This window comes from Pollicipes pollicipes, unplaced genomic scaffold (genome assembly GCF_011947565.3).
Source record: "Pollicipes pollicipes isolate AB1234 unplaced genomic scaffold, Ppol_2.1 Scaffold_7231;HRSCAF=8579_pilon_pilon_pilon, whole genome shotgun sequence".
NCBI classification, from domain to species: Eukaryota; Metazoa; Arthropoda; class Thecostraca; order Pollicipedomorpha; family Pollicipedidae; genus Pollicipes; species Pollicipes pollicipes.
Window position 1 is genome coordinate 7362801 of NW_023597034.1, and position 26360 is coordinate 7389160.

At 47.8% G+C, this 26360-nt stretch overlaps 1 protein-coding gene across 1 annotated transcript; it reads right to left on the reverse strand.

Moving 5' to 3' along the window:
• Window positions 1-3681: 3681 nt before the first annotated feature.
• LOC119110607 (prohormone-1) lies at window positions 3682-26360 on the reverse strand. The gene is made up of 3 exons (XM_037234495.1): window positions 26285-26360; window positions 11358-11494; window positions 3682-4344 (listed from the first exon to the last, which is right to left on the reverse strand). Exons 2-3 carry the CDS (start codon window positions 11487-11489, stop codon window positions 4183-4185), a joined length of 294 nt encoding a protein of 97 aa, XP_037090390.1. The 5' UTR covers window positions 11490-11494; window positions 26285-26360; the 3' UTR covers window positions 3682-4182.

Genomic DNA, 26360 nt, shown 5'->3' on the forward strand with positions numbered 1-26360 from the left:
CATTGGCGAATCGTGAGGGAATCCCATGCCATGTAATAAGTAGTTCCGTAATTCACCGGACCATATCCTCGTCCTGGGCTTAACTGGGATCGCCTGTGGCAAATTCCCAAATCACAGTGGCAGCTTTAGAAATCAGTCATGGTGGAAGCCTGGTCGCTAGGTCCATTGGGCACCTGCTTCAGACTACCTGAATCTACCGTAGTCCGCATCGCCAAAGGACGCATTCAACTCGAAGAAAAACCTCAACAACAAAACATTAAAAGGTGAAAAGCCCCCTGGGAACGCCATCGAGTTTGTTTGGACGGAATACATTACACATACTATGCAATCCCATACCATTGTCGGCCCAATGAAACCGACATAAATTGGTGAAACCATATTTACCCCCTAAAAATGCTGAAAATGTGTAGTTTTCCCACCGTTTTCTCTCGCTTATCCGACCTTTACAAACTCTCGAATTTTTGTTGTGCAGAAATGTCCTTTGAATCTCAAGCAATTGGGTGTCATTTTCCGGGATCAGATCGGACACGTGGCTCTCGAGATACGAAGGGGGTCTATTAATCGTTTGCGTGTCCTGAGGACAGTCGATCCACGGAGCAGTGCTGCGCCTCTCCACAGCGGTTAATAACAGTTTCACCGTGAAATGGATTAGCGACCTGATTGACTTCACAATGACTTCCAGACTGAGTTAAAAATTTTCCCGGATAGTCCCCGACTGATGGTTCGCCTTAATCCGGCGGTTTTCTGCCTACATACGATGCGCCTTTAGCTCTCGGAATCGTATGACTGCAGGCTGATCCGTGACTGACCCTGGGACTCCGCTTTCACGTTGGGATACGGCCCAGCAGATGACTCTTCCAGTGCAAGAATTCAAACAGACTTTACCCTTAAGCGTGTTTTACAGCTCTTGCTCTCGTGATAGAAAGATATTTACCAGGGTCAATTTCGTGTCTTACACCTCTATGTAACTTTGAGAATCGATTCCAAAAAGATTTAAACAGTCACCAGCCATGGACAGGATTTATAGCTCTTGCTCCGGTAATAGTGAGCCACACTTCATGATTATCCTGTCAGATCAGGCCGGACTCTGCCAGTTTCGCTTTGGACGTGTCTAACTTTTCATATCCCCTGAGTCGAGCTGATTCGGGTCAAGGCGTACCAGTATTCACGTTATTTAAAGTTGCTCGGCATTACAATGTTGAATTCATCTAATGTCACCCCATGACGTGCCATGATCTTGACATTTGGCGACTTTGTAACTTTAATGTACCACGATTAAAGGATGGATCGGGCATGGACTTCGCACAAGCATGGGTAAGGTTATGTGCATTGGTGTCGCTTTTTGTGCAATTACTTAACACATTGAGAACCGCTGGTCAAGAGCATGGTGTGTCTGCAGCAACGCCAGTGTTGTGGAACATATAATTTTGAATTGTTTGCTATCCGGAACTTAAATAAGAAAGCCCATCCCAGGTGCATTTCATTCTGGCATTGTGAGTGGCTTTCGAACTGTTCTGCTCGCGGACAGTCGTGCATCACCGCCTGCCACGCGGGCGGTAATACACGACTGACTGTATGTGTTCCCTGTGTGAGGTACCGTACATAACAGCTGGTCTTGGTGACGACGTTGTCAGGCCGCTCAGCTCCTTTCGTATCTTTTACTCGAGTCAAAACCGTTAGTTTTAGTTGAGAACAAGCATTACGTGAAAATGGATATCGCTTGACGCACGATTTGGAAAGCACGAAGACATAAAATGCAACGTCAATACCTCGCACACTCCTTTCATAGAAGCATGCGATTGGTAAGCTGCCGTAAATCCATCCATTATCAGCTCATAAATATGGGGGGGGACAGGGGCCGCGGAACGTATTTCCTTGGGCTTCATGATATCATTTCAGAGATATGATGGCCGCAGCTGGAGTAGACCATCAGAACCGCAAGCCGCACATTGACCGTCCGTGAACAAACCCTGCCTGGCCGTGATCGAGCTTCGCAGACTTCAGGAGCCCCGCTTCGCTGACTCGCTTTCGCTGCGGCAGTTGCCTGCTCGAAGGAGCTCAACGGCTGTGGCATCGCCCGGAATGTATATGCAGAGTATCGGAGAAAATGATTAAGATAACGCCAGCAGCTGTCGGACGCCCTCGCTATCTGCGCCTAACGCCGCACCACGAGCCAGCGTGCTGTGTGTGGGATGCCGCCCCCGCCAGGACCGGCGGTGCTGGCCCGGGTAGCTGACGTGCTGTGTGTGATGCCGTCCCCGCCAGGGCCGGCGGTGCTGGCCTGGGTAGTTGACGTGCTGTGTGTGATGCCGCCCCCGCCAGGACCGGCGGTGCTGGCCCGGGTAGTTGACGTGCTGTGTGGGATGCCGCCCCCGCTAGGACCGGCGGTGCTGGCCCGGGTAGCTGACATGCTGTGTGTGATGCCGTCCCCGCCAGGGCCGGCGGTGCTGGCCTGGGTAGTTGACGTGCTGTGTGGGATGCCGCCCCCGCCAGGACCGGCGGTGCTGGCCCGGGTAGTTGACATGCTGTGTGTGATGCCGCCCCCGCCAGGACCGGCGGTGCTGGCCCGGGTAGTTGACGTGCTGTGTGGGATGCCGCCCCCGCCAGGAACGGCGGTGCTGGCCCGGGTAGCTGACGTGCTGTGTGTGGGATGCCGCCCCCCGCCAGGACCGGCGGTGCTGGCCCGGGTAGCTGACATGCTGTGTGGGATGCCGCCCCCGCACGGACCGGCGGTGCTGGCCCGGGTAGCTGACGTGCTGTGTTGTGATGCCGCCCCCGCCAGGGCCGGCGGTGCTCGCCCGGGACGGCTGTAGCTTCCCATCGGCGGTGGTCGGCGGCGGTGTCGGCCGTGACAAATGCAGAGTGGTGCATAGGACTGGTGCAGCCCTTGGTTGACAGACGCGGGTGTCAGGGACGGGGGCGACTGCTACCTCAAACTGTCGCGTCAAGCGCGTCTCGTCGGCTTCCTCGAATAACCGTCGGTGTTTTTTGACCGGTCATATTACATGACAAACGGGAGGTGTGCAAAATGCTTGAAAAGTGATGCCACCGACGCTTTTTCAAAAAGTGGCAAAATCAACGTTTTTAACCAACGTTCTTTCTCCAAAGAACGTAGTGAGGTCTCCATTCCACCTAGACATACGCTACCACTGCGCCGCCCGGGGCCAAAGTTCCACGCTTAGCTCCCACCCTGTCAGTGGAGGGCCTCGGAGCTAGGCCAGGCAGCCCGACAATAGCAACGCATCGATCAAGTTCATGTGCATCAGTTGTCGAGCAGGCTGCGATAGCTTGACTTCTTGGCGTCGTCCACGCGATGACAATTAACAGACTTTAACACCTGTTATCGTCTCTCTCATCTAACGCCGCAAAAGGCGTGTTGTCGGTGACGTTACGCCTGTGGCGATGCATAGAAAATTAAGTGCATATGCATACACAATATATGTTTTATGCCATTTTGATATATATATATATATATATATATATATACACACACATATATATATATATATATATATATATATATATATATATATATTATTGCATACATGCATATACAATAACAAATAAGTACGCCCCGAGCGCCCAACAGCGGCATCATGCCCATACTGATACGCCGATTGATGCAGGCCTGGAACGCTATGATGCGACTTGCAACGCTATGATGCATCTTGGAAAGTCATATTCAGAGAGCGGCTATGTATTTCCAGAAGCACAACCAGGGCCTCAGACAGAACTGTAATGGCTTTGGCAAAACAAGCTGGTTACACCCAGAATGCACTGCAGAACCACCTGGGGTCATAATATTTGGCTCATTACACACCTATTGTGCCTAAGTCCATGTCCTTTCACTGGAGCTAAGTGGAGCCTTATGCACATGCTGAGACAGTTATGAAAATAAATGCACATTTACAACACCCTTCCAGGTAATGCCACTTAGCTTATGATGCCGTTTGGGAGAAGTGCATAGCTCGAAATCCCTAGGCCAGCAGCTTCCCAGCATCACAGCCGCCTAGCTCACCCCCAGCACGAAGCAGCCGCCATGTCGGAAATGAGGTTGGCAATGGCGAACGGCGTGCACGCATCGAATCCCACGGAACAGGTCAACAGACAGAGGGCGCCTTTGTCGCCGGAAGCGGCTCTCCGGCTGGGGCGGCGCGAGCGCCGCTGTTGGCGACCGGCCAACTAGCCGAAACAGGAGACAGCGTTGAAGGAGCACTGCTTCCAGTAGGAGCGCTTTTGTTGCAGCTCTGAGACGTCCAGATTCTTGCGCAGCCTACGCAGCATCTGGCGAGCGTACAGGTAGTTCAGCAGCGCCGTCTCGGCCGTCCCGTCGTCCTCCATCACCTGGCGGCATGGAGGCAGGTCAGCAGGGATTTCACCGCGGAGCTATGTTCCGAGATCGTGTCGCTTCAAGCAATCACTTTATGGTTTTCACGTGTCTTTTTTCATTGCTTGGTCTGCACTGTACATACTCCTCTGTCAAATAATTTCACTCTCTAATATGTTTACTTCCACTAAATGTTCCATCATTTTGCGTATCTGAACGCAAAATCGTAAGCACGATTTCCTTAAAAGCACAGTTGGGTGCACTTTCACAATTCAAAGGCAAGTCGGCTGAGACTGCCTTTTTGTGCTGCTAATAATTGCCAGACAGCATCCTGAGAGCTGCTGCAAAAGAAATGACAGAGAACTTAAACCAGATTTGTGTAGGCTATGTAACCAACTACCTGTGACAAACTTTGTTTGGAATACCTTGATCAAAAATCGGACTGAGGACAACCAGGAACATATCTGCCTGGGTTGCAGTAAGTTGTACTTCCAGGATCACCCGCTTTCGTAGCCCGCATGTTCCACCTTTCCCTCCAAGGAACTTGCCCCTTGTAACGCCCGCCCTGCTGCCGCCGGTATACGTCGCCCCCGCCCTCCTCGCCACCACCTGATTGTCATCGACCCAGCCCGGCCCGGTGTCACCGGCGGGCACCAACAAGAGCAGCGGGTCCGGCCCGGCCCCCTGCCGAGAGGACCACTCTAACGCCGCCGACTGTCGCTGTCCGCCGCCATGGTGCCGCCACAGACGCAACAACATCGGAGTGGATTATTCTGTTGGCGGGCGCGGCCGCACCAGCATTCGAGGCATGGCTGACCCGAAGGTGGCCAGCGACCACGTGGGCCCAACGCATTACCCGGCAGAACAGACATCAAGAGTTCAATGGAGTTTGGAGATCCCCTTACATATTTTCCGTCGGACCAAACCAATTTAAACGCTGAATCGCACGGATGGGCGAATTGCGTTTTTTTGTTGTTTAAGCGTAACCGGACAAAAGGTGTTGCTAATTTGGTGGTTGGCTCTTACATTATCATTATTAAATGGCAAAGAAAAATAAGAGTGCAGTTTACTTTATTTCCATTGGCCAGTGGACCAGAAATCGTTTTCTGCGAAACGAGACAAAAACAGGTCTCATTTTTGTGTATAACAAAAAAGACATGCACCCAAAGCTTTTGGGTGCATGTGCAATGGGTGATATTCATGCTTTTATATCAATATTCAATTTGACTTTAGGGACAAGGAATTCATTTTTGTGTTTATTTTCCGCTTTGGATTTGTTTACGAGCGATCGAAGCGCACCCAATTCACAACAGCATTATGCTTTTCTTTTCCCAAACTTTTCCCCATACCGCGTATCCCATAACGTCTTCAGTGCCTCGTTAGCGCAACTTTTATTCAACGCTCGAGCCCGTGGCAAAACTTTGCTACCTGGAGGCTCGAGGGTAAAGCCTGTCAACTCGTCAGCGGAATCTGTGATTAATTTGGGATGTGCATGGCCTGCTTCACATCCCCTCGATATATCTTCCGACATTGGGCAGTCTGGGTTACATATCGGTGTTTGGCTAATCGTTCCACTACAAATGACGCGTAGAGCTCACACAATGTGGTCATGGGAGCGACTGCCTACGAAAGAGGGACATCAAAGCTGGTGCGCATGTTTTATTCCCTCGATTACGACTAAAATCGTGGCTAGGTCTTAAATTTGTCATTCAAAGACGTAGGCAGCATTAAGACCGATTTGTCATACAACTTCAGATCTGTGCGTCTTCGACTCTCATACGAGTTTGGAGCGCGTGCGTCAGAAGTGACGTCTTCCAGGCGCGATCCACGGCCTTTTAAGGTGCCACGAGGACAAACCTGGTAAACTTCTTCTACTTACTATACCACGTAAGTCAGAAAAGCTCATCCTTACCACACACTCACACACACACACACACACACACACACACACACACACACACACACACACACACACACACACACACACACACACCACACACACACACACACACACACACACACACACCACACACACACACACACACACACACACACACATTTATATATATATATAATATATATATATATATATATATATATATATATATATATATATATATATATATATACTTCACCCATCATTATTTGAAGATTTGCCAGGGAGAAGATGGGCCGACGAGCTAATTTTCTCCCAGAACGTATCTTGCCGCCGTTAGGGACTAACGCGTTGACCCGACGCATTGGAGAATTCGCTTAAATGAATTGTATCAGACGTGTTTGAGCTGTCATCTATTCGTAGATGCGTGAATCTTTTCATCTTTTTTCGTTTGAACTACTAAATAACTCATTTCGTTGCCTGGAAGTTCGGCTAGCATTGTTTTCCCTCGAATACTCCACGTACAACAGTGAGCATAAGAGAAATAAACACAGAAAGTGGTATTTCATACTGCCTCTCCTGTGGGCGCCAAGCAGCAAATGTGGCGACCGTGCTACGTTTGTTTTCTAGCAAAATTGTGCTGGTATTACGCTTGCAGGCTGCGAGGAAGATTCAAAGAAGGTGTGCTGGGAGAAAATCGGTATTTACAGGTGAGAACGGCATTTGTTGTGAGGTTCTGTGATCGTTAGTTTAATTTTTCCTTGAAAAGTGACAGTTGAAAATCAAGTGCCACTGTTAAATTTCGCAGAGTGCGCGCCAAAACGTGAGACAGGTCGCCGCGTGAGGGACGCGCTCATGCAATACACTCACTCACGTCGGATTCCTCCAACTTGTGAAAGCTAGTGAGGGCACTGCTCTCCTTGAGGCGGAAGGCCTTAAGCTGATGGGTTTTTTTTTGGTTGTGTTCCAGAAAAGGATGGTGAACCCCTATCCTCACATGATGTGTTTTTACGTTGGTGAGAAGGCGGTGCACTTTGGTGCACTGGCGAAGTTTTTCCAGCACCCTAAGGAAAAACTGAATCATGGGATAGCTGCCAGATACTTGCGATGTTCAGACTTTAAGGACGGGGCAGTGCGAATGGTGCGGAGGCACTGTAGGCGAACCCTGCACCGCTGAGTGCAGCTGGACCGGGCGCCGCATTCTGGGGTGGTTGCGCATGCGCGCATGACTGAATATGTATACTGTTTGTCGTGCCTTCGTCGGGGTTTCGTTCTACCAATGTGCCTCACTTCACAGTGTGTAACACACAAAACATCATGGCTGTATCCATTTGGTAATTGTTTCCGTCATCTGAGATACTCGGAGCTTGGCACTCAAAACACTGATATAGCACGAAACATCCACCTTGCAATCGGACCTTGAAATGGAAGAGGACATCGCCAAAAACCTTGGGAGGCAGATTTATCAAAGATAGATAAAAAAGCAGGAACAACCTTCTTCCTCGGAGAAAAAACCAGGAAAGTGGAGATAAAGCTGGATTGATATTTTGGCCATATGCCTTTATCGAAACAATACTATAAGTAGATTTCAAAGTTGTCTGCGGATGATTCTACTCAATTTTTCGTTTCTTTTTTGGAACAGCAAGCCACAGCTTTTACAGGATACCAGCCTTTAATGGATTAAGCAAAGAGCGGACTTCCAGCCATTACCACGATACAACGCCTATCTAATGCTTAGAATGCGCAAACATACGTGTACATGCATACGAATTCAAGCATATAGGCATCACGCATCACGCTTCATTCACACATGCAAGCGAGATGAAGTAAACAGGCATTCGCACATCGCGCATCAAATCTACATGTAAGCGGCTTCAGTTGAGCGGGCATCGCACATCGCACGCCAGGCATCACTTACGCAAGTAAACGATTTTAAGCTAGCCTTAAATCTTCCTCGCGAATGCATGGAACAACAAACGCAATTCCTCAAACTCGATAAAGGTAATCTTAGGTCACCCAAGGTCCACTGCCTTGCCGTCACTCACCTTGATTGACCTACAAAAGGGCATGCATCTAATAGAAGGTTGTGCCGTCGTGAATATGCACAGATATTGAATCTATCAGCCCGCTGAATGCCCTTTGTTGGCATCAACTACACCTCTTGATGTTATTCCTCCGTGTCATGGTACGACCTTTTTTATGTCGACCCATGTCGCAAAGAATGACTTACTCGGTACTGAAAATTTGAACTATATCAATTCAGGTGTGACCCCGTGAAAGTTAAGAATAATTCATTCATTGCCTGCAATGTTAAAAGCTAAAAAGGAGTACCATCCATATTGCAAAGTGTGTTGCAATGTTGCAAGCAAACATTCGTTACGTTGTGCACTTGACAGTGGAAGGTCTGATCCACCATATGGAATATAATTTATACCTACATAGCTTACTGAATCTTATAAGACTACGAAATTAAGTGGAAGACTTACGGGTAACGGCACAGCGTTGTATGCAATGGATGTAAATTCGTGATACAGCCCCCAAACACATATTGGAATAGCGTGTGCAACTTAGCTTTTATCGTTTTTCGCTGAAATTCATCTCCCTCCAGCGGCATGAAAATTTCATTTCAGTTCCCATTAGGTACGCAGGAAAACATTTTGCAAGTATGCTGCAAAGGCATACTGTGCGCTTCTCAGTGATGCGTCTAAGGCCTGCTGATAAATGTCTATATCTAATGAGACTATACCATATTGGAAATAATAATACTGAACTCAAAAATACCCGGGGCTCACCTTTGCAACTAGAAATGCAATATTACCCAATGAATGTTTAACTGTCGATTGCGCATTGGAAAGTGAAAGCAGCCTTTGCTGTACGTGCTCTTCGCGAAACTACGTTTTGTTCGTGTTGCATGAACACTTCAGTATAATGAATGCTTTGTTAACAGCGATGTTGCTCATATATTGCTAAAATGACCGTTTATTTTGCACTTTCTCCAGCTAAAAACGGCAACTGAGGTTTGGATATGGGTTTTAGTTACAAACCCCAAAACTGTTCATCGGATTTGTCAACGGGGTTATGTTGTTGGCTAAACGGATCATGCACAGCGTGTGCCGAGAATGCTATTGTCGTTTCATTGTCCTTGGCTATCGACTAAAGACCAGGCCCTACGGCGCTGTACGGGTCTGTCAATGGCAGGAACGGCCGCCATGATGCCCGGTCAGAGACGGGAAATCCATACAGTGTGTAGTTGCTCCTCTCACTGTCGGTAATCGACTGACGACGTGGTCAGCATCGGTCGTCGACGGTTGAACAGAAGTGTATGCACGGCTATGCTGCGGCCCATGAACATAGGGCTTTACCTTAAGACGCCCTGGCCTTCTTTTATTTATACCACTGAGCAATATATTATGTAATACAATAATTGCTTAGATATTTTTCCTATTTAAAGAGGCCTTGCAGTAGGTCTTGGTTCAGGTGGACGAAAGTCACGTGTGCGTAGAATCTCGTGCTTCTAGAAAAAGAGTAAGGCTCGTGGCGTCCCCTGCCATTCAAGGTAAACACAGTCCAGGTATTGCTGCTGGCCGGTGTCGTGCGATCAAACCGGTGTCGGTGTCGTGCGATCTCACACCCAGGCATGGAACGCTCTGATTAACGGAGAACCTGTCTCATTACCTGGACGGCTCGTGCAAAACATCCCTGCGCCCACGCCGCTCAGCGCTGGAGTCAGGGTCATAATAAACGGCAGGACTTGGATGTTGTCACACCCAGATGCATAAACATGATATGCGTGATGAAGGTGCGCATATCATGTTTGTGAATACCGGTGATGACTACGTTCGCTGGTCCGGGAAAATAGAGCATCTTGGATGTGCCCGTAAAGCGTATGAAACTGAAAAAATGCCAAATCTGCGAGCACGGCGATGCACGTTAACAATCCAACCAACATTACCCTGAGTCTCTCCATCTGATCCCACCAGTTCACAATGCTAGAGGTTCACCACGTTATGCCTCCGCTGATCTGGAGTCAGCGGGCAAGGAGAGCCAAGATCTCTCGTGCGGAAGAGCCGGGATGCCCAGACTGGGGTATGTACCTAACCTTACCTAACCTAACCTAACCTAACCTAACCTGGGCGTTTTAGGAGAGACTGCATTAGCTACTGGCGTCAGTGTTTCGCCACTGTGTTTACCAGCAGCAGCACTTTATCACGACATAAATCAGTGACCGCTGCCAAAGCAGGCAGCATAGCGGATAATGATGCATGCTAAAATTACACTTGTGCGCACTGAGAGGATATGCATGCATCTCACTCCTGGGTGAGGGCTTTGTTAAAGAACGCTCTCTGAATTCACGCGCTGCTCGTTCAGGAACGCACCGATGACCTGAAATACATAGACCACGCGCCATTAGGGCTTGTGTATTTGAACACCTGGGCGCTACACTTATTTGACATTACGTTGTTACAGGAAAAATTTTACAGGTTCATTGTGAAAAGGAGACCTTAACTTAACGCAGGCAAAGGGCCAAGGTGACAGGTATGCACGATGAGGGCATACGTAGCGCGTCAGTCACCAACCGGCTGTGGCCTAGCCTACCGTACATCCGATTTCATCACTGTATTCCTTACCATCTCTTTTCATAAACGGGCAGCAAATATCACTACCAAATTTCCTCAGCTTGCTACGATGTTCACTAAGCATGCTATATTGTCTTCACATGACATAGGAAACATTATCGGTCACCTAAATCCTCATTTCGAGCTCATCTGGCTTGGTTGCGATACCCACATGGCCCATTCCGTTCACAGTTTACCCGAGTCCGGATCGTTTGAGCTGCTGGTATCAGTTCGCTTAATGAGACTCCTGACGCCCGGACCTAGAGCTCACAGCTGATGCGACGAAATTTGAAGCCCCCGATGCCGCAGGGGCTGGGTGATATTTTACTTGAGATTGCCTCATTTCTCTGATCTGACCGACCTTCTGCGGATGCCGGTCTTTCAACCTGGACTGGACACGCTCATCCGTGCCAAATCCAAACCCGTAGAACGTTTTGGGGATGAATCTCAAGGCCATGACAGCACACCTTGTTACTCATGTTTACAGCTGTTGCCCCACCCCCTACACTCAACCCCACACCCTCTCTCCAGTACTCACGTCTAGCTGGCGGTCGCCGGTCCCCTCGAACTGCGGGAACGTTATCCCCTTCTCTAGGGCCTTAGCGGCGGCCGTAGAGAGCACTGCCGACAGGCAGACGGCCAGCAGCACGATCAGCCGAGCCGGGGTCATGGCGCCTGCCGACAAAGGTCATGGAGTCAGCGCAGAGATCGCCGGGGCGCTGCAGAGGCGACGCCAGGCCGGGAGTGGTCTGACCCGCTTATCGCTAAAACTTGGCGGAGAAAAGAGCTGTCGATTGATGGTCACAAGCCGTGGGAAAACGGTTGGCGCCCGCCTGCGGGTCACAAGCCGAGCGTTGGATTTGTTATTCAGTCAGAAATAAGGCTAAGTAAGATCATCTGGTGTTGATTATCATGAGCACAAATTTTGTTGTGCTGGACTAAATCGCGTTTCATTTCCATTTTCTGAAGGAGATAGGATGAATGGGTTTGGATTTGAAGTTGTGTATTGGCTTAATCTGAGCCCTAAAAATTAATTTCCAGACTAGCTTATGAATACATTTCGGCATGGTGCTAGTGGTGGGTTATGAAACGCAAACATGCAGCCAGGTTGAAAAGTATAAATTTGTAGCCATTACGTATAAGCTGGGGTCAATGAGGAGTCGAGCCGGGCAGCACTTCCGGCTTGCTGGAAATGGATTATAGGCATGGAGGTGGGATTTAAACTGGTAACGAAGCCATCATCTTTAGTCGCTTTAATTCCTTAAAGGGAATTGATCATTTCCTTGAATATCTTCCGCTTACAAAGAGATGAAAGTTACATATGATTTGCACCCGGCCGGAGGGTTCCACACAAGGTCTTAGTCGCCGTGTGATATGGAATTGGCGTGATTAATGAGATTCCGTCAGCTAGCATTCGCTTTGATGCATGCCATTTTGATGCCAGCGCTGCAGTCGCACATGGTACGCTCAGGACCTGCCTTTTAGGGCGGCTCTTCACACAATGGACCTTGGGTTTTTTATGCGAAGGGCATAAGTACACAAGGGCCCCACTGAGAGCGTAAGAGCAAATGCTGCCCATTGTTTCGTCTGGTAACATCCATGCGCACTCTACATGTCTGCATCAACACTAGATACCAGGCACCCAATGCTGATACAGATACCGGTGGTGCACAACAGCGTCCTGAGCAGTTCTCCCAGCGCTCTGACGGACCGGCGGGGCCACAGTTTGCTGCCGAGGAGCACCCGTAGTGTGCTGCCAGAGGCGCGATTGCGGCCGTCACAGCCAAGCCTCCGGCGATGAAACCTGTCGTCGTCCTCCTACTGCCGCCCACCGGAGTGAGTGGTTCGGAATTATGAGGCCGCTGCAGCTTAGCACGGTCAGGAACGTGTCAGACGTCACTGGCGATTGGGTTGCGCTGCAGACCGCTCGAAAAGACTGCAGTCTAAAGGGATTCGAAATGCTGGGCGGGCGCCGCCTTATCGCTGGTAGTTTTGCTTGCTCAACAACTTCCTGAAGAGCCCGAGAGGAGCCAGATTGCCTATGGTGCGGCAGGGAGACCGTTGTTGCGAATCGCAGATGTGGTCAGCAGGTTTACTTCCATGGGAAATGTCCAAAACAATCTTTGCACCAACGCCGAGCATGTACACGCATATAATGATGGAATATAATACACTAATAATAAATAACAAGGGCTGACATTGTTCCGTGTATATCTTATCCCATTACATCTGTCTGCGGCGTTACTCCATGTAAATACTTGTCCGCTGTACGTTACATAATGCATACTAATGAATGCATCAGCGGACTTGCTGCCATCGGTGGCATGATGGGGCTGGGAACGACTGGCAGCTCTGGGCTCCGAGGGAATTCTAAGCCGCAGCTGGCAGTCGTGCCAACAGCTCGAGCAATTGGACACACCCATTTATCTCACTGAGTCTCAGATATATCACGGGCGCCATGTAGTCTGGGCCTCCACAGTCGGTGAGCTTGCATGCGGCGCCCGAGGCCAGCACAACCTGACGCGTGTGAATTGTGGCGGGGTTCAGCTAGGGTCCCGTCCAAACGTCAGCCCTCAGTCTCAGGAAGCACGGCGGTTCGGCGGCTGCTTCCTTTGTCATCCCCGCCAGCAGCGGCTGCTTCTGGAGAAGTCGCGCAGCTGGCAACAGAGGGCAAGCCTGATCCTCGCTCGTCGCTCTCCGTGCAGCGCCAGGCACTCGGTGCTGATTTTCTCAGTACGGGATGTTTCCACCTCCAGTCTGCATCTCCACGGACGATAATTTTCTCCAAAGCTGCCCCCTCCCTCTTGCTTTTCGGCCAACCTCGGTGGCTGCTATTCGCGCCTCTGTCTGAGTTGTGAATGCCCCGGGGAGACGCCCACTCGCGGTCAGCACGTGACCTCCGACCCCTGACGTCCCTGCCAATGGTCGCGCCGAGACACAATAGATCGTCGGCGCTGGTGTGTGCACGCGGCCTCGGAATATTGAGAACCCCGCACCATCTGTGCCGGGCCAGCGTGGCCACGCGGTCACGCGAGTCGACGTTCAATGAGGCGCCGTGCGTGCGGAGCTAATGATATTGATACTAACTGATAACGCGTCCTGTCGCTGTATCGGCCCCTGCCAACGACTGGGTGTCGGTTCGCCTGCGCAGGCATTTGCTCTGCGAAGATATCTCAATGGTCGCTGGGGATGGATGTGTCCACTGGATTGCGATGACGCGAAGCCGAGTCACGCATGGAAAGCGTTTCCTTAGAAACTCAGTTCTTTTGATTTTAGCTGTCTCACTTGGTTCTCTGTGTTTATGCGTGATGTATCTGCAATATATTTCTGATCGGTGATTCGGGTACAGGTAAAACGTGTCACCGTCCGGAAACCACGCTGTGCATCGAAATTTGTATAACAGGGGTATATCTGTCTCATACGCATCCCCACACATAACGACACACACAAACACACGCACAATTAATGTGTAGTTGACAAAATGACTTAAATTGTATCTGATTTGGATAGCATGCAGCATAACGCGGAGATTTATGACTAGAGGGGCAGGTGGTGTCTGTTTCTTTCGCTTTTTCTTTTAGTAAAATTCTCAAGCGCCTCATTTCTTTCTTTCGTAAATGGAAATGGTTCTGGACAAGCCTATGCTCATCTAACGTGCTCACATTTTACATCGCCTACACCATTGGTTCTCCGTCCCACAGCGTCTCTTGGCTGTTGATTATAAATTTCAAAGTCATATGCAGATAAGGCCAAGTTTGGCAGCCATCAGATCCCGGATCAACGTTGGCTGGGAGAGAAGCCTTGCTGGCCATCGTTCACCGACAGGGAATGCATGCTGTGCCGCTTAGCAGTTCGGTACAGCGGTACAGTCTGCCACGCTTCTGATGTGTGTAGAGCTTTCAAACTTCGTCACTCATTTGAAGAAAAGAAAAAACGTCTCCCTTGCGCAGGGAAACAGCCGGGATTTTCAGAATTACAGCAGGTGAGAAGATTTTAAGCTGATTGCTATTCCCTGTCAAGAGCCATCTTTGGTAAAAACAAGAGAGATGCGGGACTAGGGGGAGGAGGGGGAAGGGGGAGGGGGAGGGGAGGAGGAAAGTGCGGGCTTACCGGTCTGCATACAAATATTGCAAGGTGAATGCTATAGGTCTGTTTTGGTAAGAACGTTTTTGATCCAATTTTCATGACGAGCATTTTGTAACATATACATGTTTAATTAATGATGGGCATCAGCTGTGAGCAGCAGGTAAACATCAGGTGGATATCGCTCTGATTTTATGCAGTGCCGATTTCATCCATAATATCTCCAAATCTATGACGCCGATTGTGTCGTCTGGGGGGCCAAAATGACCACAGAGGTGTTAACTGTCTTTTCATAGATATTGTGCTCAAAAACATCAATTGAGTAATCAGGAGTGGAAAATTTGGGAAAACGTAGCGTACGATAAGGTGTGTTTAATGGATCTAATCGGCGTGCCAGTTTTGAAAGTGGGTATAGATACCTGAATGGAATGTTTTTCAACGTCCATGAGCAGTTTTTGTGTTTGTTAAGGATGCAGAAAAATGCAGAGAGTGTCCAATTTTGACATATACTTAACGGTCCCAATCGCCCATGCTTGTTTTCCGAAGAGTTGGTCAAAAATGCCAAACGAATTGAAGACGAAATTTCTTACTAGACAACACCACGGGTTTCTTTGCGGGGAGAGCTTTGGGCACGTCGACTACAACGGTTATTTTGTACCCAAAATGTTAATGTTGAACTCAAGTATACGGCGATGAGACGCAAAACTACAAGTGCCATGTCTTAAACTCTGCCCTATAAAGGGGTGTTAAAAACGTATATTTTAGGCATTTTCGGTAAAACGCGTCAATGGTTTTGAAGACATGGTGCTGAAGACATCCCCGTTGCATATGTTGTAAAAATACGTTCCTGATTCCGACGGGGCAGAGTCCATGACCTGTTTCCTAAGCGCATATCGGTGGCACTCGTCTCAAAAGTGACAAATAGCTTTCATTCTCGCATAAATGCACATCAAAAATCTTTTCTTTTCTCCTGTCCTCATCGATATCCTCTGAAGTGCATTAATCTTAGTCAGTTAATAGGAGAGCGATGCAACTTCCCCCCCCCCTTAAGGCCTTTTTAAGATACCTCTCCGGCATGTCCTACAATCGCGCTCAAATGTCCAGTTGTCTACATCTATTTAGTGGGTAAATTATTGTGCGTGATGACCACCAAAAGCGTGTGCCTGGTTTTTTTCCGGTTTCGTGGCAGAGGCGGTTTTTAGGATACTGCTCGCCACGGCGGGCGACAACCGACGAAGTCGTGGAACGCGCGCGATGGGGGGACATTGCTTTATAATACATCATAAACGGATGCTCAAAACACAGACCAATATACACCAAAGTACTAATAGTTGAACGAGAAACATACCTGTATAGTTTTGTGCCGCTAAAAGGCATGGTCTTGTATTTATGATGTTGTTAAAATGAAAAACGTTATTTTAGGGCAAATGTGGCCTTTGACCTGGCATAATTGGGTCAATTCTTAAGCTAGTAGCATGCATGTCATCACACTAGTTACGAGACCTTGCTCGAATTTATCCACGGGTATTTTCCGCTAGTCTCTGTCTTACTTAGTTTGAAAACAGCGGAGTGGTCGCATCAACCCCCATCAGCCCGCGTTATGACAAACAGTGAATCATGTGAGAGTTAATATAATCATGGCTGCTTTGAAGATCAGGTTATTCAAGGTGGAGCGGAGTGTAACTGTCGTATCTGCAACCGGATTGAACCCTTTGAATGTCGCACAAGTCAAGCCTTAATTGCTCGCATCTTACAGTTTTAGCATATATCCTATCATATCATATCAAGATATCATACTTGTCTCCCATTTGACCTGACGTGACATACCACAGGTCACATGTGCAACTGTCCATTAGTGCCTATCTGATATAACTTTCCTTAAGCTATTCATCTGCACCGTTCCGCATTGTCATAACATCCACAGTGTTCCGAGATCATAGACGTGGGTGTATAAAGTGCTACGTTGGCAACTTTTAGCTGACATGAGCTGTAAAAGTTCACATTCACCATTGATCAGTCACATCCATCTGGTACAGTTTGAAATAGTTTCCAACGTCGTATTTCTCGTGGCTCCAGGTCGCTTAATTTTCGAGATGCCGAAGAGAGGGGGTCGTCTGAGGGCATTCGCACGTATGGTGAAAGTAAAAAACTCGTAGGAAGCGTTAAATTTTGCTGATTCAGCTACATGGCGGTATAACGTTTTTGTTATATATTTTGCAATGCCTGATTTACGAGCCCTAAACGCGCGTCTCTGAAACGCTGCCGTCGCTGATAGCGATGTTGTCAGCCGCCTGAGGAGAAAGACAGTAATCAGCGTCGCTTGCTCGAACGGCGGCGGCTGAACTAAAAACAAAGGCCAATTGAAGCACCCGCATTTAATTGCGTGATGTCGATTCTGTACACGCAGACCTGTTATTCGCCTTTGTGTTACTATAGGCAGCGGATCATAACCTCAATTAGTAGGATTATGATGTTTTGACGAATAATTTATGGTAGTTTCTTTGGAAGGCAAGTGCCCATACTTTCTACCTTCATTTTTTTCTTGGTCATTTCATGTTCGCTCAAATGTGTCAAACATTATGAAAGGTAAACAGCTGTGACGCAAAACCACGCTCTAACTGAATCCAGGCAAACATCGGGTACTGTCAAAAAACGGCTCATTTGCCCTGCGTGGCCGACGTTATATGGCTCCTTTGTCCCGAGTGGCCGACAAACTTCTCAAAGATATCTCTCAAAAACCGTCTCTGCTTGAAATGGAGCTCAATTGTAAGAGCTATCAACACGTAATGCTTGAAAGGCTGCTGCGCTCCAAAACGGTGTCTCTCACGGCTTATCGATTCAAACATGATGTAAAAACGGGGTTCGGTGTTAAACAAAGACGTTAATACTTCAAGGGCATGCTGTACATTTGAGGGCAGCCTCAAAAGAACAATGCATGATGAGAGTACGCATGGAATTCCCATGCTGCTTGCTTGCATTGAAAAAATACTGAAAACGTCAAGGGTTTACGGCTTAATATTTTGCTCCATTCAACCACCATGCACATGACGTTGCACTCCAACCAATCCTGCTTGAGCACGTAGCCGCTGTGGTCATCGCTCATGTATCCACCGGCCAGTCAGCCTTCTCTCCGCTCTCTGTCGCCTTAACATAAATAAGAGCGCTGGTCCACGCTGAACGAGACCTACAACAACCCTCGCTTCAAAGGCCTGGATCTGCAGCGTGATAGGTGAGCTTTTGTTAACACGTTTTGTCATCGAACGTGATCATAACAAGATATCTGTGACTTTTTTCCTATATTCTACGATCTGTCCGCATCATTTGACAACCTCATGTCAAGGTAAAATATTTCCGTTGCTAGCAATCAGTGTTTGTCGATGCTTCTTTAACATGCATATCACTCAGTGTAAAGCGGCAATGAACCGAAGAACCTGCGCAAATGTGAAGTCATATGAGCGCATGCAGACACTGCCACTTTTAGCCACGGTAAAGTTTTAGAGACATGTGAAAGAACAACTAGAATCTGCGATGTCCATAAGGAAAGCGTATTTTTGAGCCTATGGAAAGCAGTTCCCGGGATAACGTAATTATGCACAAGTGCACCAATGTGCAAATGTTTTTTGCTTTCAGAGAAATGTTCCTTGAAATACTAGGCCTGCCTATATAAGACAGTTTCTCCACACCCGGGTAGTTATCAGCAAAAGCTTCCCTGCGCAACCCCACGCATTCTCTATCTGTGTGCTTAGACTGAGATAAGCGCTTTGTAACTAACGACTTCATGCTCGGGCTGGGCTAGACTGTGTATTCAATGCAAACCTGGGATCTCGCTTTTTATTCTTGCCTGGACGAAGTGGCACATTAACACCGTAAAGTAACTGCAACGGTTCTCGAAAAATGCCCAAAACTTTCCTCGACCCATCTGTTTCGAAGCAAGGGAGCCTTTTGCAACACGGGCAATACCGCATTGTCGCACTGTATGTCCATCTGCGCATTGAGAACGCGTTGCGCGATGATACAAAACCGGAAAACACCTGCAACAGAATGAGCCAGGGCGAACAATCTGCATCTGGCCAGCTCATGAGCGCCCTGACCTCGCGAGGCATCTGTGCTGCCCCTCAGAGGGCGCTGCACGGGCGGACCCAAGTGTTATCCCCTGTTGCGCCGCGGCCGTTCCGCCTCAATTTGTCTGAGTGCGCCCTCGCCGCCGCCTCCAGGGGCCGCGCTAGCGCGAGCACGGCCCGGCCGGGTCGCGCCTCCACGGCTGCGAGCGACCACCCGGGAACGGCGGCCGCCTCGGTCCAGACCGGCCGGCGCTTTGAAAGAGTTTGCCGGCAAGCCGAGCGCACCCGACTTCCCGGCTGCCAAGTTCGCGGCATAAGCTGCTGCACGGCCTCGAATGCAGTGCTAGTATTTGTGTGAAGTGGCTGAGGAACGCGCCTATGACTTTCTGGTGCTTAATTTCAATGGGGGGAAGGGTTTGTGTGGAATATTTGGTTCAGTGAATGTGCGTTCGTTAGCCTTGCGCTGTATCGGCGGGGCTCTCCGCGCGCCGCTGGAGGGGCCTCTCGTGAGTCAGTGGCGGCCGAGCATGGGGTTAAGAGGAATATCCGGCCCAGCTCTGGCAAGCGAACCTCGCTCGTTTGGCAACGTGGAATTGACAACCTGGTAATGTTAGGAGTTCCCGAGAGGCAGAGACGCGCCGTCGGTATTGGTGGTGCTAATCAGGGAGCGCTTAACAACCGATCATTTAAAGCCAGCAAAAATTCTACCGTTATAGATCACAGCAGCGATAAAGCAACCCCGTATAAATTTAGACATTGGGAAAAATGGGCTGGATGCAGTTGAGGTCTAAACTGGGCGCAGCTATTATGAAATGCAGTGGCCAATGGACCTTCCGAAAAAAGCTGGCATTTTTCTAACAGCACAATATTGTTCTTAGACGCACTATTTTCAACACCAGCCATACTGGGCAATAGAGATACAAGCATTTTTGCAAAGCTATCAGCCTCCTGTATGACACCAACAGCATTTTAGATTATACTTCGCGTTAAACATCATTAAAAGGTTTTTTGCGCTGTTAGACTCGCTGTATCACCATAACAGACAATGACATAACCGCGTACATTCTTTTTATCTGTGCACTATTAAGGATCTCAATCCGTCATCATTTTGTTCTTGGTACCAAAAGGAAAACATGCCATGTTCTGAAATACGCTAAATGCGTTAGCTTATTAAATCCCACTTTCAAATCACAATGAGTCCTCAGTCCACGCACAAACGGGTCGAGAGGTGGACGTGCCTCAAAAAGTCTCTTCAATGTTATTATTTTAAAACCGAGATATTGGACGGCGCAAATGTGGATGGCGTGACCAAACAGCGAGACCATGCATTTCTCTTAAAGGGAAGCGAAATCGAAGAGGAAATTTCTAAGCCTAAGCACGCGGTCTGTGACGTATACAATAGTTTTCAGTGCTTTAGACTGTCATATCAGTGTTGCAAGTTACCTCCTAATTCATGTGAAGTCATTTCATCACAGAAATGCTCCAGAAAGAAAACAATGCGCGGAGCACGTTACGCATGTATTCTCGCGTTTTAAATTCAGCGAGTTGCGATGTAAGGTGAACTCTGTAACTGAATGCCAGCGTCTTTCCGTGAAAGAAGGCAACGAAACACGGGGAAACGAAAAAAGCGAGTTGCCAAGCGCACTGAAACGAATGCGACAAGACGAAACAACGAAAGGGACGCATCCATCCGTGTTTTCCTAAATGTGCGCGTCAGTGTAACGAGTATATAACAGGGAGCATAAGGCTTCGTGGCATGGAAGAGACTGACAATGTTTTTGCAACGGCGCGAGCTGTAAATAGTTTGCAGCAATCTTATGAAGCCGCAGCAATTAGAAAGCCAGTATTTTACCGAGCATGCTGCTTGTTCCTTGCTTTATTTACTGGGACGCGATAAAGTATCTTGTGCTTGTTTGTTCGACTTCTTGCTCCATCTCGTGTGATATACACTCAAAGAAAAGACACGTGAGGTGGATTATCTCATTCAGATAATGGTGCTTGTTGCTAACAGCTACAACTTTGACCATTACCATGGGCACGTAAACGATTTTCAGCACAACTTTAGGTGCTCTCAAACTAGTGATGCAAGGCTCGAAAACGGCGGCTAAGCGTTGTACCTAAGTTTGGTCAAGACATACCTTAAGACGGACAGAGGCCACAACAGGCCGCATCCAAACGGTATTTGAAAAAAAAATACACTTTAGACGGTGTCAAAGCTTGAGTGCAACATCCATGATATGAATCTAGAGTTTCAAACAAATCAGGGTGATGTGGCATAAAATGCTCAGTAAGGCAAGTTCACCAATACAATTACTGGAACACTATGACGCATCTTGTGCGGCGCGGGATGGTTGAGGCGATAGCAGATGCAGGAGCGATAAAGTGGCGTAACTTACATGATGCCAAAAACTAAGCATCAGCAGCCAGGCCACCATAGCAGGTTATGTCAACGGGTTTAATCAATGTGTTGAGAGTGTTAAACGAAAACAATATTAAATAGATGGTTGAAAAAAAGACTGAAGATAACATGAAGCGCAACAGACAAAGGATACTGAAAAGTAAAGATATATTTTGTTGTGAAAACACAACAAAGAAATATGCTACAAGATTTTTAAAAAAAATATATGATAAAGGCAAGCGATATTTAACTGACCGATGTATACTGATGTACTACTCGTGAGAGGTCACAACTAACGTTGGTCGAAAATTGGTTTCCTATGAGTTGACCCAACCCGGCAATTTCGGTCGATGAGTGACGTATTGACAGTGGCTTACGGTGTTTGCAATTATGACTTGAGTTTTGCGGAGTGCGTAATATATTGGTGGAATGTTATTGGCACTGAAACGGGCACGATTGTCTATGCCGCATGGCTCAACCTAGGGTTAACCTAACTGGTTTATGATTTAGACGTTATGTTTAGTTCACAGCATCTTATATTTCAGATCGGTTCAGAAAATGTAGCAATAAGTTTGTAAAGCATTCATCGCAGGTCGAGGGGCAGCCTACTCCTAATTATCAATCATTCGCTTGGCAGCTTCGCTGCGCATAATTTGCATAATGTTAGCTGGTAGGTATTCACTACCACCCGCCTGCGGATGGTGGTAGCTCGCAACATATAACATAATATGTAGATTTTCACTTTATTTACATCTTTTGCATACTTTCGTTACATTTCACTAATGTCATATTACGGCGATGCTGGGGCACCAATATTTCATCCGGTCTCGAACGTGTGTTTATTTTTTTCTCACATTGAACATTTTACCCTGTCTATGTTTAAGGAATAGAAGAAAACAAATAACATGAATGTTCAATGCCGCATACAAATTATTCTCGGTCGAACAGCTCGTATGCAAATGTCTGGCAAGTTTTGCCTTGCTACGCTTAAAGAGTTGAGCTTTTCTTTGGCTAAAAGTCATGAGCACGCGGTCGGTGCTTGTAAAAATATCCACTTTTGCAACGTACCAGGCCGGTCTACCTTTTTACATTTCCATAGTTTAACCGCAACTCCCTCATCCTGTTTTTCCTCGGCTGTTTCAATCGACGATTTTTGAAAAGGAAACTCGAGATTCGGCAGCACATTCCAACGGTAATTGATGGGACAATCACTTAGCCTGCGCGGGCTGTGGGTTACATGGTGCACGCTATAGTCTGTAACGTATGACCGTGGGTATTGCACAGAGAACAAGCAGCTTTTCTATCTGCTCTTCGACTGGGTGATGTTGGCAGGTGCCGCCATTGTGTAAGGAAGTATGAACTTACAGCTGAGACACTTAGCACAGCACGCCGCTTATGTATGCTTGCTGCTCAAATGCGTCATGATCGATGCTTAAAGTGAGTGTTTCACATTTGTACGGGGTTTTGACCTGAAACAGCCATCCTGAAGATAATTCGGTGCAATTTACAGCCCTACTCTTCTTAATGCGAACGGTGTACATTTGCTAAGGTATTGACGCAAGCATCACACATGATGAAATAAACTCACCGATAACTATTGGTATGCTGTTAAGTGGGAAAGACTGCTCTAAACAAAGCAATGCCTCTATTTAGCAAATATGCTTCTCAATACGTCCTTGTTTGATTGTGCCATCGTGCCCTACACAACGTTTATTGAGAGCGAATTGACGGCCGCTTTATCTGGGAATCATGCTCACGAACGCCAGATGTGAACGGCTCGACAACTATATTTTCTGCGGGGTGTGCGCTGGGCGCCCTGCCCGCGTCCGCCCCAGGAAGCCTCCCGGCCAACTCGTGGCTGGAGCATGTAAGCTGCTCTGGACAAGCGGGGCGTCGCAAGGATTCAGGATAAAACGAAAAAGAGGATAAGAGGGTCAGATGAACAATACAAGTCACGTTTTGTGATGCATGACATGATAATTATGGCTTCTTCATAGTTATTACGGAAACAAGCATTGTAATCGGAGCAGACTGAAGAATAACGCTATGCCCGAGCACGTGAATACAACTAGGAGCTTTAAGCTCACATATAAATATGCAAGAACACTACGAGAAATGGCCAAAAGATGAACCACCAACAATATTTGGATCAGCACACGTCCAGTACCGCCGCAGGCCGCCCCTCGGGAGATCAAAGAGTCGCAAGGCAGGTCTGGCATACAAACGTTTCATGACGAAATAAGAACATAGTTATTATATAAAAAAAAATTGTGCTATCTGTAGCAATCTTTTCCACTTAAAAGTATACAAATGGCTATGAGAGGGCTTATTTCATCGTACTTCACCCTTGCTTCATTACTTTCTGATGTAGAGCATTCCCTTTAAAGTGAGGATCTTGGTCTCTATGTGACTAATTTCCGAGTCAAATTCAGCTTTTAGTGCATAGACTGTTAACCCATTGACTTCACTTGACTTGGCATCAGCACGAGAGGAAGTGCACCTAGCTTGGTCTGAAACATGACTTCCGTAAGGTTCTCTGTCATATTTTGCCAGGAATAATCGGGCTTTGCAGATTACGACCCAAGGCACGTGACCAGATTACGCTGTAGATTCTCTTTTGGGGATCAAAGGCTGGGTTTGATACCTCACAACATCTTTTTGATCTCAGAGCGAGGCTTCATCCTAAGAGTTTTCCCCACCGTGCAATAAAAAGATAACAGGGCAATACGTACCCGTAAATTGGCAGACAATTGCTATTGAAGCCTAGCTTACCAAAGTCGAGTTTCTCACGAGTGAGAGATCCACGTGCTGGTGTCTACACGACGGCCATGAATGCCACCAATTGCTTCGTGATAGCTGCCATTTTGCTGCTGCCATGTCGTGAAAGCTGCCATTCATTCGGCAGCAGCACGCAAAATAAAAGAAAAACGTGCATGGACGAAAAATAAAGACCTTGCAGACTGACCGTGCAACTTGTATTCTTCATGAGGCCACTAGATCCAAGTTCAGGATTTCGCTCAGCTTCAGTTGAATAGACTGTATTGCTTAACACTAAACTTTTCAAAAGGCGCTTGGGATTAGCATGTTCCGGGCTGGCATGATCTTTCCATTCAGGTTCGTACTGATCAATTTCAACGTGGGCCGTAGCCTCCGGCCATAACGTGAAGAAAGAGTATCGTTTAAATGGCGTTCGATGTTTCTGAAGGTGCTCTGAATTCTGTCATGTATTCCCAAGCTACAGTAAGTCAATGAGTATGGAATAGGCAACTGACATGGCTCAGTAGTTCATTACAATGACACCCCGGGCCTTATCGACACGACAGATAGCATTCCGTCTGTTGCCAACCCGACCGTTCAATACGTAATGACATCGTTTAAGAGCCCGTGATGTGGCGACATGGTCACGACGGCTGTGATGTGACGACATGGTCACGACGGCCGTGATGTGACGACATGGTCACGACGGCCGTGATGTGACGACATGGTCACGACGGCCGTGATGTGACGACATGGTCACGACGGCCGTGATGTGACGACATGGTCACGACGGCCGTGATGTGACGACATGGTCACGACGGCCGTGATGTGACGACATGGTCACGACGGCCGTGATGTGACGACATGGTCACGACGGCCGTGATGTGACGACATGGTCACGACGGCCGCAGGATGCCGCGTAAGCCGTTAGCCAATGTTGAAAAATCCTTTAATTCATGAAGAAAATCAGGATCGTACCTTGAATGCCGTTCGGCAAGGCTTGCTTCGATGCTCACGTGTCAGAAATGATATCGCTGGTCAGATGTGCCGACTGCCGCGTGATTGGCTGGTAAAGATATGATTTTAAGTGCTGCAGATTCGATGAGAAAAATGCACGCCACGAGACTTCGGAAATTAAATGAAATCAACAAAGCACATCTCTAGCTGAGCTAGGCATTGGGAAAAATAGAATACTTGATGGATGCTATTGCAATAACATTTATCCTTTTAAGGAACCGTTTAGCTTCCGAAACTTACACAATTTGTTTAACCTTCGGAAGCTAAACAGCTGCTTGAGTCTTGAAGAGTGACTTTAAGTGATGTAATGAATTGCTTTATCTGTTTTTTACTGGATCATTGACGCACGGATCTGGGAGCTCACAAATCAGGAGCCATTGGGCAATTGCGCCTTCCCTCCCCGCCTGACGTCTTTCGCTAGCTTCGCACAAAGCTAGCATCAGTTCTACAGCGCTGCATGACGAGTGGGTAAAATGTTGTCATATGTACCCGAATGCATGGGATCCGAACAGCTGGAACAGCAAGAACTGCTGGACTACTGCTCGTCTGAAATACACATTATTACCCAAAAAAACGGTATTGGGGCAAATATCTTAAAGTGATAACCGCATATAGCCCTTGCCCCTATTTCCAGTCTATGCGAAAGCATCGAGTTTATGACTGACGGGCGCTGGGTTGGGTCGACACCATATGTTTAGATAAAGCTATTCAGCTTGATTTTTAGGGAGATAACGCAGCACACGGTTTCGTAACTTTTTTTCGTAGCTTTTCAACTTTTTTAACATCTTGCTTACGTCATTAGGTTTTGAGCCATGGCCATGAAACCCCGATTCAACATAATTCCAATGCAGGTACCTTTACGAAAAACAGGCATAATGGTTTGCGTCTTTGCCTCATAGCGGCCTGAAGCAAAAGTGGAATATTTACAGAGGTCTGTAAAATTTCAGGCGACTGTGGGGAGGGGAAGGAGGGGCATGCCCTTCTCGGTACGAAGATGCGGCATAGGCCTTTTTTGTTGAGTCGTCGCTGATTACGCAATGTTTGATAACGCTCTTCATTAGTGACAAAGTTCTGCTAAAGCGCCTGTACGCCAGGCAATATTCCGATTCTAATCAGTAGTGGAAATACACAGACGACTTGGGTGCGTACCTCGAGAGTGCGCGGCGAGTTGTCCGGGGTCTCCGTTCACCAGTGAGACAGATCTCCACGCGCCTTTCCTTCGCTC

Excerpts from the sequence above, each read along its gene's own strand:
- LOC119110607 (XM_037234495.1), bottom strand. The coding sequence starts at position 11,489 with ATGACCCCGGCTCGGCTGATCGTGCTGCTGGCCGTCTGCCTGTCGGCA. Across the intron at positions 4,345-11,357 it reads CCGGCGACCGCCAGCTAGAC|GTGATGGAGGACGACGGGAC; the intron begins GTGAGTACTGGA and ends CCATGCCGCCAG.